General features: G+C 45.3%; 1 protein-coding gene across 7 annotated transcripts in view; it reads right to left on the reverse strand.

Moving 5' to 3' along the window:
• Positions 1 to 15628, reverse strand: part of rhbdl3 (rhomboid, veinlet-like 3 (Drosophila)) — a 39200-nt gene that overhangs the window by 9709 nt on the left and 13863 nt on the right. For 4 of the 7 annotated variants that reach the window (XM_027012317.2, XM_027012314.2, XM_027012316.2 and 1 more), the window contains 4 exons: positions 9139 to 9297; positions 6287 to 6511; positions 5992 to 6140; positions 1762 to 1874 (listed from right to left, as the gene is read on the reverse strand). In XM_027012317.2, the coding sequence (XP_026868118.2) occupies positions 1762 to 1874; positions 5992 to 6140; positions 6287 to 6511; positions 9139 to 9297 (646 nt within the window). Of the gene's footprint in view, positions 1 to 1761; positions 1875 to 5991; positions 6141 to 6286; positions 6512 to 9138; positions 9298 to 13334; positions 13558 to 14256 lie in introns of those variants that run through there. The other 3 variants (XM_027012319.2, XM_027012318.2, XM_027012320.2) reach the window with 3 other exon arrangements.

Below are 15628 nucleotides of genomic sequence, written 5' to 3' on the forward strand. Positions count from 1 at the left end.
GAAAAAGCTGTAGCTCAGCAGCTAAGCTCATATCTGAATAGTAACCAGATACATGAAGTCTTTCAGTCAGGGTTTAGGCCTCATCATAGTACAGAGACTGATTAAAGTAGTTAATGACCTGTTGTTGTCTTCTGAGCAGGATTATGTCTCTTTGCTTATAATGCTTGATCTGAGTGCAACATTTGACACTATAGAGCACAACATTTTAATAGACAGACTCGAAAATGTTGTTGGGATTAGGGGAATAGCCCTTTCCTGGTTTAAGCTTTATCTAGCTGGTCGCTACCAGTTTGTTAACGTTAACTCAGCATACAACAAGGTTATTATGGATGCCAGTCTCTCGTTCGAAGCTCATGTAAATAATATTTCTAGGACCGCCTTTCTCCACCTCAGGAACATTTCAAAGATTAGGAACATGCTCTCCTCACATGATGCAGAAAAGCTAGTACATGCATTTATCACTTCCAGACTGGACTACTGTAATGGCTTAATATCTGGCTGTACCATTAAGTGCCTAAACAAGCTCTAGTTATTTCAAAATGCAGCAGCCAGCGTTCTTAGTAGAACTAGAAAATTTGATCACATCACTCCTATCTTAGCTACTTTATATTGGCTCATATTGATTATAAAATACTTCTAATAACCTATAAAGCACTGAATGGTCTTGCCCCACAGTACCTTAGAGAACTCCCTAGTGCATTATGACCCACCATGTTTGCTTAGATCAAAAGGTGCAGCTCTTCTTTAGTACCAAGAATAAGAAAATGTACCACAGGGGGCAGAGCCTTTTCCTATAAAGCTCCCACACTCTGGAATAACCTTCCTGTAAATATTCGAGACACGCACAGTCTCAATATTTAAGGCTAGGCTGAAAACCTATCTGTACAGTCAGGCATTTTATTAACTACTTCACATCTTAGGTAAAGGTGTAGATCTGGGGGTCCATGGGCATTGATGGTTATGGTAAACTGGGATGTGATGATGCTGTCACTTCACCTCTCAGGTTTGTTGACTGAGAGCAGCAGAGTTCCAGGCTGCCCTCATGCCTGTGGTTCCTTCTGGCTCTTTCCTTTCAGCTGTGCTTTCATATCTAGATTTGCCAGAGTCCATCTTTTCACATTATAGTTCCCTAATTTACACACCCTCGCACCTGGACTTGCCTAATAATCTATTCTCTCTTTCTGCTGATGTTCTGGTTCACCTACTGCTGATGTCATTATGCTACTGAGAATCAACCTGTCTCAGCTGCCACGGCTCCTCCTACCACCCCTGATGTCCCCCTGCTGTAGCCCATCACAGTTTCACCCCAGACAACTACGTTTCTGTTGCCCTTGATGGACGTTCTCTTGCAGGATGGGTCTCGGACACATACACACCATCGGGACAAGACTAGGACCTCTAGAAAGTTGGACTAGACATTAATGTCTTATTTTTTCATTTTTAATTTATTTTTCTCTTAAAATTGTTATTATTGTGGTGACTTGTCGGCCAGAGGAGGATGGGCCCCCCTTTGAGTCTTGGTTCCTCTCCAGGTTTCTTCCTCATGCTCTAGAGAGTTTTTCCTTGCCACTGTCACCCTTGGTCTGCTCTCTGGGGGCTTGGACTCGGACATTTGTAAAGCTGCTTTAGGACAACATCTGTTATAAAAAGCACTATATAAATACATTTTTATTGACTGTTTGACATGTAAGTGTTGCAGTTGGGGGCGCTGAAGAGCGTGAAGGAACTGTGGACCAGCTGGACACCCGCAGCTCAACTCACCTGCCAGAACTCCGCACAGGTAGACAAGGCCGATTCTGGCTGCTCCGTGGACCATCTCCAGGGGCACGCCCACCAGCAGCTGCATGGCCATGTTCAGACCCAGGTGCTCGATCCTGCCAAACACAGCCAGCAGAGTGCACTCTGCATCAGTCACATCCATACGGCCTGGCTACGTTACCTCACATCCAGGATTGGATTGTTGCTGGTGACATGTTACAGTCACGTCCGAGTACGCCGGAAAAGCACACATTAGCTTTTAAATGCTTTTAAAAAGCTAATAAAGCTGTTGATGTGATGCAGGCAGGCGGCACTGTGAAACATAAATATAGAGTAGCTTATTGGATCCCAGCAAGGGTCATGGGTCATATTGGTCATATAAGGGTCATATTGTTTTCAACGCTGGATCACCTCATTAGCATGCCGTCTCTGTTAAGAAACAGAACGCAGTAATGAAAATGCCCTGAGCAGCAGGTATGTACTGCGTTAATATCCTTGGGTCTGTTTAGGCTCCGTATTCACTCTGCACACAGGAATGGTCATTACCGCACGCACAGGAAGCGTCATTACCGCACACACAGGAAGTGTCATTACCGCACACACAGGAAGGGTCATTACCGCATGCACAGGAAGCATCATTACCGCATGCACAGGAAGCATCATTACCGCATGCACAGGAAGTATAATTACCGCAGACACAGGAAGCGTCATTACCGTACACAAGCTGATATAAACATATGAGCCATTTCTATTTCACAAAACACCGCTGTGGTCATGTACCACTATGCTGCAGGAATGCAATATAACATGATTGTAATGTGGAGCAAATGGGAGGCGGACGCAAACGCTAAGAGGGGCGAGATTTAGTAAAAATCAGAATCATGTTCATAATCACATGCACACGCAAAGGAAATATTCACAGAGCAGTACATGAGGTAAACAAGAGACAGGGAACGGAAAAAGAGAGACATGGGCAGTAATCCAATAAAGCAGGAGAAACACACAATGATAAACAACGGCTCAGTAATGTAAGACATGATGAGACTTTGAGACTAGGAGTAACAAGACACAGGTGAACATAATAACAGGCAGAGACACTAACAAGAACTAAAGAAACTAAAACCAGGAAGCACGAGCAAACAAAACCAGGAAGTAAACAAACAGGCAGCGTTGCTGTGGCAACTGTGACAACAGGGAGGGGTATACGTGGCAATGATGGCCCAGTTCCTTTTATAAGCAGCAATATGTAATCCTGCTGACCAAATGTTTACGAGGAAACTCTTTATAAAGGCAACATAAAATGTCTATATTCTCTTAAGGGAAAAAGCAGAATCCTGCATTAAAATGGGCTTTAAATTCTGCCTGTATCTATAATACTTGTCAGCTACCTTCCACCTGGTGATCTTGCTTCTTACAGGTTTCACCTTCAGACAAATTCACACGTGACACAGCTAATCAAGGCCAAAAATGAAAATAGATCAGGTGTGACTGGCTCCGGTTGGAACTAAACTCACAAACCCATAGGTTCCGATCTTTGCAGGTGACTGAAAGTGGGATGCAACTGCGATTTCTCACAGAATGTTGGAATACAGCTTTGTGCTGTTATGATAACAGAACATTAGTGTGTCTGAGCTGACAGTGTGCTGGATCTGATCCTGTGCTTGGCCCAGCAGCCCAGTGAATATTCTCTCATTCTCTTTTCACTGAGTCATCACACAGCTCGGCATAAATGCTCCATTTAGCTACAGCTACAGTGTATTTTGGTTCCTGGTTCTAGGAAAATGATTCTGACCTTGTCCTCCTTTTTAGTATTTTAGATGTGTGTACACTCTGGGTTTGACCCCTCTGATAGACTGTGTTAACTGTCAGTGTGAGAGGCTTGCTGGCATGTCTGGCTGAAAACTTGCTAATTCTGGATTTTACTGACCCTCGGGCACGCAGATCTGCAGGAGCTCAGGACTCGCACCTGCAGCTCAGGGAGAGCTTTTCAAAACAGGCGTGGGCGAGTTGACTAAAACAGGCTCCAAGACCAACTTGAAGGACAAAGATTTGGAGCAGGAGATGCAGAGACTTGATGAAACTTGGATCATCATTGCAGTTAATAATGAGTAAAATGAGTTAAAAGAATGAACAGATGACATAGTTTGACCACCCAGTAAACAATGTGAACTGATTTTGTTAAAGTAAATAAGAGGAACAGGCTGTGTTTACTGTAAGTGTGTAGCCTTAACTATGTATGTATGTAAAACATCAACTGAATGACGCAGTTACCAAACCAGTGTCACATGCACTGGAGTGAATATATCCTGTTGCCATTTCCTCAAATTCTGCTCAAAGCTATGGATAATAAGGTGTGTTCTTACAACAACAAAATAGGATCATTCCATTGCCAGGTGAGGATACTATGAGAGGATAACGTTTGGCCTCTGACGGTGTTGCCTAATCAGCGTTCAGCACGTGTCAGTGTGATTTAAAGAAGACATCACAGCTTTCACCTGCTGTTGCCGTGGAGACGGCGAAAACAAGATTTCAATCAATGTGGCAGTGCTAACTGGACCAAGCCTGTGCAGTGACCTTTGTTTGGTTGGTTTGTGTGAGTAAGTGTGTGTGTGTGTGTGTGTGTGTGTGTGTGTGTATGCGTGTGAGACGTGCATGTGAGAGTGTGTGCATGTGTGTGCAGCGTGCGCTGGCCTGTGTGCCTGTTGCACTTGATGTCTGTGTGGGCTGTGAATGTTTATGCATGTGTACGTGTGTTATTTTACCCTCTCTCCCTGTGATCCTGATATTGGCATTCTGCTGTTGCATGAATGGAGCAGAGCTCTGTGGTTGGGGTTTTAGGGACAATTACACCCTGGGGAGCATTAACACAAGCGCACACCACAGACCACCAGATCACAACAGCCTGGTCACCTCTCCTGCACACAGCACAGCTGCTGTTCCAACGTACATCCAGACTCCTGCCGCACTTAAAGGAACAGCTCACCTAAACGTGCTACTATGGCCAACAACAACTGACTGAACTCTAATGGGGATCAGACAACACGCGCAGTTTGCCTGAGGTCAGCTGAGGTCGGCTTTGAAGCAACAAGTGATATTTTCGAAAGGGTATTCAATATGGAAAAATAACTTGGAAAACGCCAGATTGATCTTTAATGTCATACCTTGAGGACGCAGCTCACACAATCACGACGAGGACCAACATATTTAGCCACAGCAGCAGATTGGGGGAGATAAAGATAATCCCTGCTATATCGGCACAGAGCTCACGTATTTGCCCAAACCGGGCAGAGTCGCAAGCTACCAGATTATCTGAACACTCCATCCAATTGGTACATATGAACAGAACAAGACAAATATCTTGAGATTATACTAACACATTTAGTCGTTCAGTCCAAGATTATGTGTGTTCTGAACCCTACTACTGCTCTTAAAACATATACATATATATATTTGCAGTCTGGCACTATTTACAGAGTTGATAAAAGCTAGGCTGCCTCAAAGTAAATTGGCTAGTTTTCCGAGCCTCACCTGCACAGCTAATTCATCAGCCAATCAGAATGTGCTGAAACAGCTGCCCCGCTGCCCCAGGACTAGCTCTGAGCTCACTAATCATGAATGCTGCTGGTAAACAGAAACATCGCTATGTTGCAGTTATTGCGATCTTAGATGATTGAAAATGTTTAACAACCACAAAAATACCCATTTTCCACTTGCAGCAGTTCCCAGCTGGGGCTTTAAAGGAGAAATTTGACTAAAACTGCTAATTAGCATTATGCAAATGATTTGATGCTGCAGGCGCGTGTGCTCATTTTTCTTCAGCTTTCAGGCACCTTAGTATTACTATTTTAAGGCAAGGATAGGCGATATCAATCCTGCAGGGCTAGTACAGCCTACTTCACAGTTTAGTGCTGCTTTGGCACATCTGACTGAGCTCAAAGGCTGATCATTTTGCTAATACGTTTAATCAGGTGCGTTAGAGCAGCAAAGCACTAAACAGTACAATACTATGGCAAGAACTGAAAACCGCACCAACCCGCTTAATTTGATTAGAGTATTCGGAGTATTCTTACACTCTTATTCAGCATGTGTGTGTGTGTGTGTGGGGGGGGGGGGGGTGTTAGCATGGGACTGGAGTGGGCTTGTAAATATTAGGCCAGGCTACTTGGACAAAGTGGGTGCTCATGTCCTTCCATTGATTAGCATGAGCTAGCATGGGTCAGGGCTAGCACTTACCCGGCATGCATGAAGATGTAGCTGAGGTAGCGCCACGCCTGAGCCCGGCGCTGGGGATGGTACGGCAGGGGGCTCTTCAGGAACGATGGCGACGAGACCTGCAGCACCCAGCGATCAAGCTGTAGCCCGTAATACATGAACACCACCATCTGCAGGAGGAAACGCAGCAGTAGAACACCCTCTTAGACCCGTTTGGGGAAGGCTGGGAGACTTTGGTCCGGCTGCAGGAGACTACCCAGGCATGGTTAGGCTCACTGCGAACACTGGCCCACTTCATCCGAACTCTTAATCTCACCTCCGTGATGGTGATAGCCAGGATGAGCCACGGTGGGGGGCAGTAGGCGTAGCTATCGAAGTACCACCTGCGGTCCACCTCTCTGGGCAGCGTCTCATAGGCCACGTGTCGGATGAGCCTCTGGGACAAGCCCAGGCCCACCTCCTCCCTGAGGGAGGAGCTCTTCAGCTGGCGCCCACCCTGAAGGATCGCCCGCCGGAAGCTGTTAGAGCGCTTGCTGCCCAGCTGAGGAGACACAGACGCAATCATTATCACTGCCAGGATGCTTCTGTCGGTAGTGGCTATTTCAAATCAGCTCTGCTCCTGGACATCAACTGCCCTGCAGGGTTTAGTGTCCACCCTGCATCTGGGCTTTTACTGTATGGTATAGTTTAGTTCCAGTATTCACCTGCCTTCCATGTTTAGTTACTTCTGAAGCATTTTAAACCCGTATGTTTTGAGCCATTTTTGAAATGCCAATTTGAAAACATTACAACCCATCAAAAAAGGTGGAGCGGGAAAGGCAATGTCTGGCATTCCTGGGAGCATTTCTACTACATTTCCAGGAGCTTTGCTTGAACTGTGAGCACTCTCGCCCCCCTTTCTTGGCATCACCCCTCACGGGGGTGTAGCTCTACAGTGGGGAACGCTCACCCCAAACCCCTGCTCCAGTGCCAAGCCAAGGAATGCTTCTGCCGTCACTTAGCAACCACTTGCGGATTCCAGTTATCTCCAAAGCTGAGAACGGCTGTGTGACAAAGTGGGTGTGTGTCAGAGCGAGACTGAGAGAGAAGCAGAGACAGGATGGAGGGTGAGAGAAAGAGAGAGCGGGAAAAATGGAGAGAAGGAGAAAGTGAGTGCGCATGTGTGTGTGAGAGAGAAAATCAATGTGTCACAAGCTTCTAGATGTTTGGTGCTGAGACAAATAAATACACCGCACATGTATAAAAAAAACCTTCCTATATAATCCCAAGTCCTCCTTCTCATGTGTCATGAACCTGGTGTGGAAAACGGTCCATGGCTTTGAGAATAATGACGAATGAATGCACCAAGACAGCTGGAAACAACCGGAACGACCTTGGAGAAGCTGCTGTTTGCCCTTGATCTCCGGATAAATAGGCTAGGAAAAAAAGAGAAAAGAAACGAAAAAAAAGGGGGAAAAAAATCCCAACTTTAACTGCCACCGAAGCAGCCTACTGCTGATGTATGACGGTGTTTACACGCGTCAGCACTGAAACACTGTTCATACAGACTAGCATTTACAGTCTACGACCAGGAGGCATGAATGGATTTAAAGATCTGCAAAAGGACTTAAGCCGAGATTTAGGGTAGCCCTCAGCAACTCAACATTTAAGCTCACTTTCTGACCCTTGATCAAGTTTCATATTCATGGCTTGCAGACCACTAAATGGAACATGGTCCAGCAAACCAGGAATCTAGCGAAGGGTCTCGTCTGTAGTGGAGTCAGGCAGCCCTGAAAAGTCGTCCGCAGGGGTCTGAAGCCCTGGGGTGTGATCTCATCAACACCGTGACACACAGCATGCTGGGTAAGACTTATTGAGGGAAAAAAGAGGAAATAATATTCACTTAGTGAGAAGTCTGGCTTATTCCAATACGGCAAGGACGGCCGTTTAGAAAAGTTAAACAAATAAAGAAAAACATTACCAAGAACACCTTCATGTCTGTGCTGAGAGGCACAAGCACTGCTCTACCACTGAGATTCTGCTCAGAGAAAAAAGCTTAATGCCTAAGGGAAACCAGACAGTGGCATACAATAAACACACTCACGCACACACACACAGACACACACACACACACACACACACACACACATTCTCTCTCTCTCTCTCTCTTCTCTGAGTCATCCCCATGTTGCTCTCTCTAATAAAAAGCCTCAATTCATCATTAAAAGACAAGCTCATACATTCAGGCCCTCCCCACCCTGTGCCATCTGTGCCAGCCACCATTACTGCAGTTTGGAATACAGGCAGAAGAGAGAGACCGACACACAGGGTGAGACAGCAAGAGAGAAGGAAATAAACACAAACAGAGAGACTGGAGACCGCCAGCTGGTTGCTCCCCGTCACAATAGTAGCTTCATGGCAGGCAGAGGTATTAAAATACAGCTGGAAGGGACACACAAAGCCTGCAGTGCCTGTCGCCAGCCTCCCCTTGCTTACCCTTTCAGTCCCTCTTTCGCTCTTTTACCTTCTCTTCTCTCACTTTCACCTTTTGTTCATCATGTTTTCTCTCTATTAAACCCTCTTTCAATTTGCATCCCTTTTTTTTCCTTCACACCTCTTTCTTTTTGTTTTCACAGCTTGCATCCTCTTCTGTGGCCCTAAAGGTAACCTTCCACCTTTCTCTTAGTCTCTCTCTCTCCCCTATATATATATATATATATCTATTTGCTTATCTGTGATAAGGTAAGCAATAAATGTTTTCAATGAAAACATTGTACAAAGGACAACAGTGTCTAAGACCCCCTGGTGCATGCCTTACACACACACACACACACACACACACACACACACACACACACTGCTACATGCTCCTCATTCTTACCTCTCCCACGTTAAGTCACACTGTGCTCAATGATCATGTGATCCCGCTCACCCAATAGCAGCCAGCAGTGGGGCCCACAGAAGATGTGATATAGCATATGTGTGTGTGTTTGTGTGTGTTTGGAGGGGTAGAATGGGGCAAGAAAGGCTTAGGGATTTTTCAATGTTTTTTTTCATATATTAAAAGCCACTCACATATAACAAAAGCAAAAACTAACAAAAAAAACCCCACAACCGTATCCCTCTCAACATTCTACAGGCCGTGCAGTGAGCATTGTGGGTAATTTAGGCACGCATCATTACCCTCACCAGGTTGACGAAGTTCTGGTAGCAGATTTTGCCATCGGCGTTCCCATCTGCGAGCGCGAGCAGGACCTCCAGCTTATGCGGGTCCAGTTCTGATCCGTGTGACTCCAGGAGGTCCCGGAATCTCTCTGTACTGATGAAACCCGAACTCTCTGGATCATACTGGAAAACACACACACCAGGTCTAACAATGACACCGAACAATGACAATCAAATTGCCATCAAAATTACATCTGGATTGTGTTACAAGGCAGAGCAGTGTCAGGTATAAATACACTTGTAAGAGAAATATATTAGGAAAAAATAAATATAAATATAAATATAAATAAAGGAAAATATTAAAATTCTACATGTAACTGTGCTGATAAGTCTCAATTTTACACATTACAATTTTAGATCCATACATTACACCCATAATATCACTTCCTTTGACAATTACATATGTAGACAGACCAGGTTACGTGGTAGTTACTACCATCAGAGTAAAGGCGCGTAAGAGCAGGCTCAGCAGAATGATTTAAACCCATTAAGCAGTAATGGGTTTATTTGAGCAGTTTTGCAACAATAAATAAATACTAATGCCATTCAATCTAAAGCCTGTATGAAAATAACAACAGACAATAAAGATCATTAGCTAATTAATATTTATGAGCTTATTCATACAAACAGAAAGCGCTGGATGTCAATATCCTTAGATTAGATTCCATGTCACACACAGAAGCCCAGAGTTCAGAGAGAGTTTGTGTGTTTATACAACAATTATTGGTGGTACTTCGATAGTTTATACAATTATTGTCAGGAACACAATGCTTAAAGGTCATTAGGACACTTGATCTTCAGCCTGCTGTCTAACAAATGGTCTTGGGTCAAAGGGTCAAAGGGCAATGGCTCCCACAAATAATGCGAGCCTCATAATGTGAGAAACAGACAGACAGACACCCCCACATTAATGCTCAACTAAGACAGCTATCTGAAACCAGTGGAACCAAGACAAAAAGACACAGGGAGAGAGAACCCCCAGTTGACACCACACAAACACACACAGAGCCCTGACGGTGCTAAGGTCTGCAGCCACGTTCCTCTGAAGCACCTCTGCTAGTTTCTGTCTGCAACTGATGTAGTCCCCACACGTCTCTAAGCTGCACTCTGTAATGTCTCACACTAGCTCTCCCCACTACACTACACTAACTCTCACACTGAGTGGGGGGGGGGGGTCTTACTACAATAGCATATACACTTGTTTCCCTGCAGGGGATTTACAGTTCAAACACCCCCCCCCACCATATTCCCAAAACACACACACACAAACACACACACACACACACACACACACACACACACACACACACACACACACACACACACACACAACTTAGGCACATAGACACACACACACACACACACACAAACACACACACACACACACACGCACACGCACACGCACATGCAGACGCGCACGCACGCGCAAGCACGTGCACACACGCGCACACACGCACACGCACACGCACACACACACGCACACGCACGCACACACACACGCACACACACGCACACACACACAGACACACACACAGACACACACACAGACACACACGCGCACAGACACACACGCACAGACACACACACGCACACACACGCACACACACGCACAGACACACGCACAGACACACGCACACACACGCACGCACACAGACACACGCACAGACACACACACACACACACGCGCACACACACACACACGCGCGCAGACACACACGCAGGGAAACTGCTACCCATCCAGTTAATTAAATATTCTTGTTAATTTAACTTATGTTCCTGTTTTCAATTATGTTCATAAAGTTTCACTTTATTCTTTCACTCACTCTAAAACAGTTCTATTTTGTGTTTGTGTAAATATGCATATTTATGCATAACTAATATTTCCTCCGTTATGAAACAAAGGCATTATGCATAATTACTGCATGCAAATCAATCCCCCCCCCCCCAATATTTGTACTAATTTAAGATCCATATTAATCCCTAAATAATAGAGCTTAGCGATGATCCTCCATTGCCAAGTCTGGAATGGAAAATGGAGAGAAAGAAAAAATGAGTGAAAGACAGAGAGAGAGAGAGAGAGAGAGAGAGAGAGAGAGAGAGAGAGAGAGAGAGAGAGAGAAAGGAGGGAACAGGAAGACAGAGTAAGAGATGAGAGAGTACTGAGCACAGCGGGGACCTGGTGTTCCAGGACTGATTTCTGTAGTGCTGTATATTAAACAGGCTTCCCTGCTCAGGCGTGCGTACATGTGTTTGAATTCACCATCTGCAACAGTATGTGTGTGTCCGAGTTAGTGTTGCAAACATTTATGACAAAAATGTCCTGACTGTATAGGAAAACTAGAGAAAAAGAGAAGTGGCATACCTTGACAAGGAAAAATGCTCATTCTCTCTCTCTCTCTCTCTCTCTCTCTCTCTCTCTCTCATGCACATATTTGTTTTTCATATCTTATCAAGATGTGGGATCAAACATATTCAACTGTTCAACTGACCATATACTGATCTGTATATGATTATAGGTGAACAGACACCTGTTACACTGTAGAGTCAAAAGTGAAAGTATGTGTGTGTGTGTGTGTGTGTGTGTGTGTGTGTGTGTGTGTGTGTGTGCGCGTCTTTCCACCACTAAAAGACTTTCCACTATTAAACCAAATACACTGAAGCTGTTTTCTGTTGGGCCCAAATTCAAAACTATGATTTAAAGCTTCTCTTCCCACAAGCTAGATTACCATTATCCACAATGCCATGACCCAACAGTACTGGAGCACTAGCTTTCTACAGAATTCAGATCCAAGCCTGCTTTAATAGACCTAATCCAGTTAACTGAACTCCGTGATTGCTAATGCCGGGCTTGGAACCCTAGTTAATGTTTCTGATCAAACACAACTGATTCAACTATTCAGGATATTGGTGAGTCCTTTACAGACTCAGTCAGGAGTGTTAGAGCACAAAAACACGCAAAACAAAAACCACTAGGGTCCACTGGATTATTGAAAGGTTTCCAATTCCAGCCCAGTGAACAAGAGCCGGCATCTTCTCGTTATTCTGCGTGGGAACGTCAGATTCTGGCTGTTCCCTTTGGTAGGATATGGACCACACCAGAGTGGGCGGCTGTGCACTGACAGCATGTGGTTACGGACCAAGTGTTAAAACAACAAAAGCTTTAATCTGCAAATCCGAATACAATAAACAAACTGAGCCAGTACCACACCATAAATAACCGAATTGCATTCCCACAAGCTTCCACAAGAGCGGCGCTCTGCTACTCGCACCGGGGGGCGGAGGCCTGACTCCGATGCGTTGCACTACAACAGATGTGCTGTGGAGAAAGTACTAAAGTGGCCCCAGGCAGCCTCTCTTGCCCTGGGCCCCCCAGGCTGATGTAGAACCTCCCAGCCTCAGAGGGCCCCACCACCACCTCTGGGGCTGCTGTCCACGGTGGCTCAAACCCCCCCCTCCTTCTCACCCCATGTTTGTAATTCTTCTTTCTTATGGAAATGGTGGGTTTACTGAGCAGGGTTTGGAATCCCCTGAGCAGACCTGTTCCTTTCCCCCGAGGCTTGATCTGCGCTTGACACGTGTTGTGATGGATATTGGAGAAAACCCCCGGGATACTGGGGCTGCAGGATGATGGGACGCGTCAGCTAATGCTGTGCAGGCAGCAAGCTGGAGTAAACTTGTATGTGTGTGTGTGTGTGTGTGTGTGTGGATACATTGAGAGCCACACTTCGGCAGGCAGCCCACACAAAGTTTCAAACAGCGGACAGAACCTCAGAGGAAATCTTGTGGTCAGTAAAAACACAATACATCACTTGTATCAACATTTCCCAGCTCCCAGTAATGCCGACACAAAAGGTCCAATGGGAGCCTGTAAGGCTGCCAGCCATACAGCCATAGTGGGCAGACACTAGTGGGCAGACAGAGCCCTCTGGGAAAACCAGGATAAAGGGAGCGTCGGGAGCCTATATTCACTCAGACTGGTGTGGAAGGAAAGAGGAAAAGGCAGGTTTTCATATATCTGATTGTCTGCCACACATATTACAAGAAATTCTAAACTTCAATTTTTTATTTGATAGTCTACTAACTTGCCTGATTTATTACTGTTGAAATTGCATAAGACTTAACATGTACAAAGATTAATGTAAAAGTTAAAGGTTAATGACCTCATGTTGACCATGCTTGCTCCATCTTCTCACTGTCCTCACTGCTTCCATACGTCTTGTCCTCTTTGTAACTTACTTTTCTGACACATTTCACTTTTCAGTTGTAGTTAAGTAACCTTTTAACTTTCTTTTCTACAGTCTAGGTCATTTTAGTGAAGAGCATTGGAAGAGACCCATGTTTTCTAAAAATGTAGAGAGTTATAGAATTTACATGGTAGATTTATACTGTTCTATTTAAAAGGTTCTGAATGGGTCATGTTGTTTCCAGGAAAGAGAACTACGTCTCATGTAGGCAAAGACAGAGAAGGTCTCTTCTCCACTACGGAGGACTCGTCTCCATTCTGGGTGTGTGGCAAACAAAGCAGGTCAAGTGAGGCAGACAGCTGTTCCGCCCCCTGTGCGAAGGAGGTCAGCGCACCCCTGCTGAAGGCAATGAAGCAGTCTTTCTCTCGCAAAGACAAGCCAATCCCACTCAGTCGAGCGGAGAGGACAGAAGCCGCTGGCCGGAGTCCACGCCAGCCAGCAAACCGAGGCATGCGCGGCAGACTGAGATGTAATGAGAAGCAAAAGGATGGAGTGAGATAGGACGAGACAGTCCGAGAACACATACGCCAGCGCTGACAGAAACCAGAATGTATATGTGGGAGATTATGGAAACGCTAAACAGAAAACAAATCAGATTATATATTAGAATATTGTGGCAACAATCTGTCACTCTGCAAGGTGTGGAAGGAGGAATCCAAGTGAACATTTTGGGATCATCGGTCATTCAATTAGTTATTATTGAATAATATTAGTGAACTGGTTGGTCCAACAGTCAGTCCAAATACAGTCAGGGTAACTCCACTAGCACAAGGCAGTAGGCTTCCCAGAGCAGTAAAGTCATCTTCTGACACAACGCTGAGAAATAAGAGGGCCTTACCAACCAAAGCGGACTTGCGCCTGCACTGCTAATGGTGTGGTAGGTAGGATTTGCTCTTTTGCAGTGTGAGATGGGAGATGTGGCAGCACTGGACAGCATGGCTGTCTGAGTCAGAGCTGGTGAGGGGTCACTTCCTTCCACTGGGTACACGTCATTTCTCAAACTCAGAAGAGCTCAAAAGGTCAACACGTCTGCCTTCTGCAGTGTGCCAAATAAGCCTACAAACACACACAAAAACACATCCCCACATACTCCCACACAGGCAAACCTCAGAAACTCTGGTCCTGTACACATAGACTTTAGATCCCATCCACACCAACACCACAAACTCCATTAGACATGAACATAGCGCTATTGATCTATTCACGCTTGTTGGCATCTTCAGTGAGAATATTCATGTTCATTGGAGAATTTTGCTAATGATCAGGCCGTTCAGCTCTCGTACCCTGTGATGCCACTGGACCAGCGTTTGTGTGTGGGCGATTCTGCTCGTCCAATCACAGCGAGAACATTGATGTCATTTGCCGCTAGCGCTGCAGTTAAGAGGCAAAGCATTGAGTCACAGTCGTGTTTGGAAGTTTGCCTACTCCTCATGCCACTCACTCTTCAGTCCTGACTGTACAACGCTTTTGCCTCTTTTAGGCAGGAGATCAAATACACAACGACATTCTCTATTCCTTCTTTTCAGATCCTCCTGCCAGAGCCCAGAAGGATCAGAACACATTCCCATAGTTCTTTGTGCATTTCAGAGTCATTACCTTCCCTTGAGGAGGAAAATGTTCTGGGCTTTAGACTTTTTTCCCTGATTAACATAAACACTGAGTTAGAGCTGGGATACAGAGTATTGTTTCAACTCTAATCCCTGATAAAGGTGGGTTAACCGATGTCTTTATTAACTTCACAGTATTACAGTCAGGCATTTTTGGAACTAAACTTGATTATAGTTTTGATTATATGCGCATAATCAAAGCTAAAAAATGATATTTTTATGTAGAAGGGATCTTTTGGAGGAGATTTTCATGAATAACAGCCTATCAGTGCCTCTCTGAAAGGAGGCCAAGGAGTTGATAAGCCAATAAAGTGATCAACAGCCATAACTTCAAAAAAGACACATTCCTAAATCACACTCCTACACGGCTGCACAAAGCAAGAAGATACAGCCTGTTAAGAAACTGTTTAAAGCTGCAAGAACTCCAGTCGCAGGAACTTGCTTGGGCTGTCCTGGCAAACCTGATCTGATTCAGAGCTTCTGTAAAGAGGAGTTTTCCTCGACGGTCTGCCCTGATGAAGCCACGCACAGTCTTCCTCCCTCCACGGCCACATCCCAGAGCCCCCGGAGACAGGGGCGGACCGGGGGGGGCTGTGACATCAC

The sequence above is a fragment of the Electrophorus electricus genome, chromosome 1, assembly GCF_013358815.1.
Source record: "Electrophorus electricus isolate fEleEle1 chromosome 1, fEleEle1.pri, whole genome shotgun sequence".
Lineage (NCBI taxonomy): Eukaryota > Metazoa > Chordata > Actinopteri > Gymnotiformes > Gymnotidae > Electrophorus > Electrophorus electricus.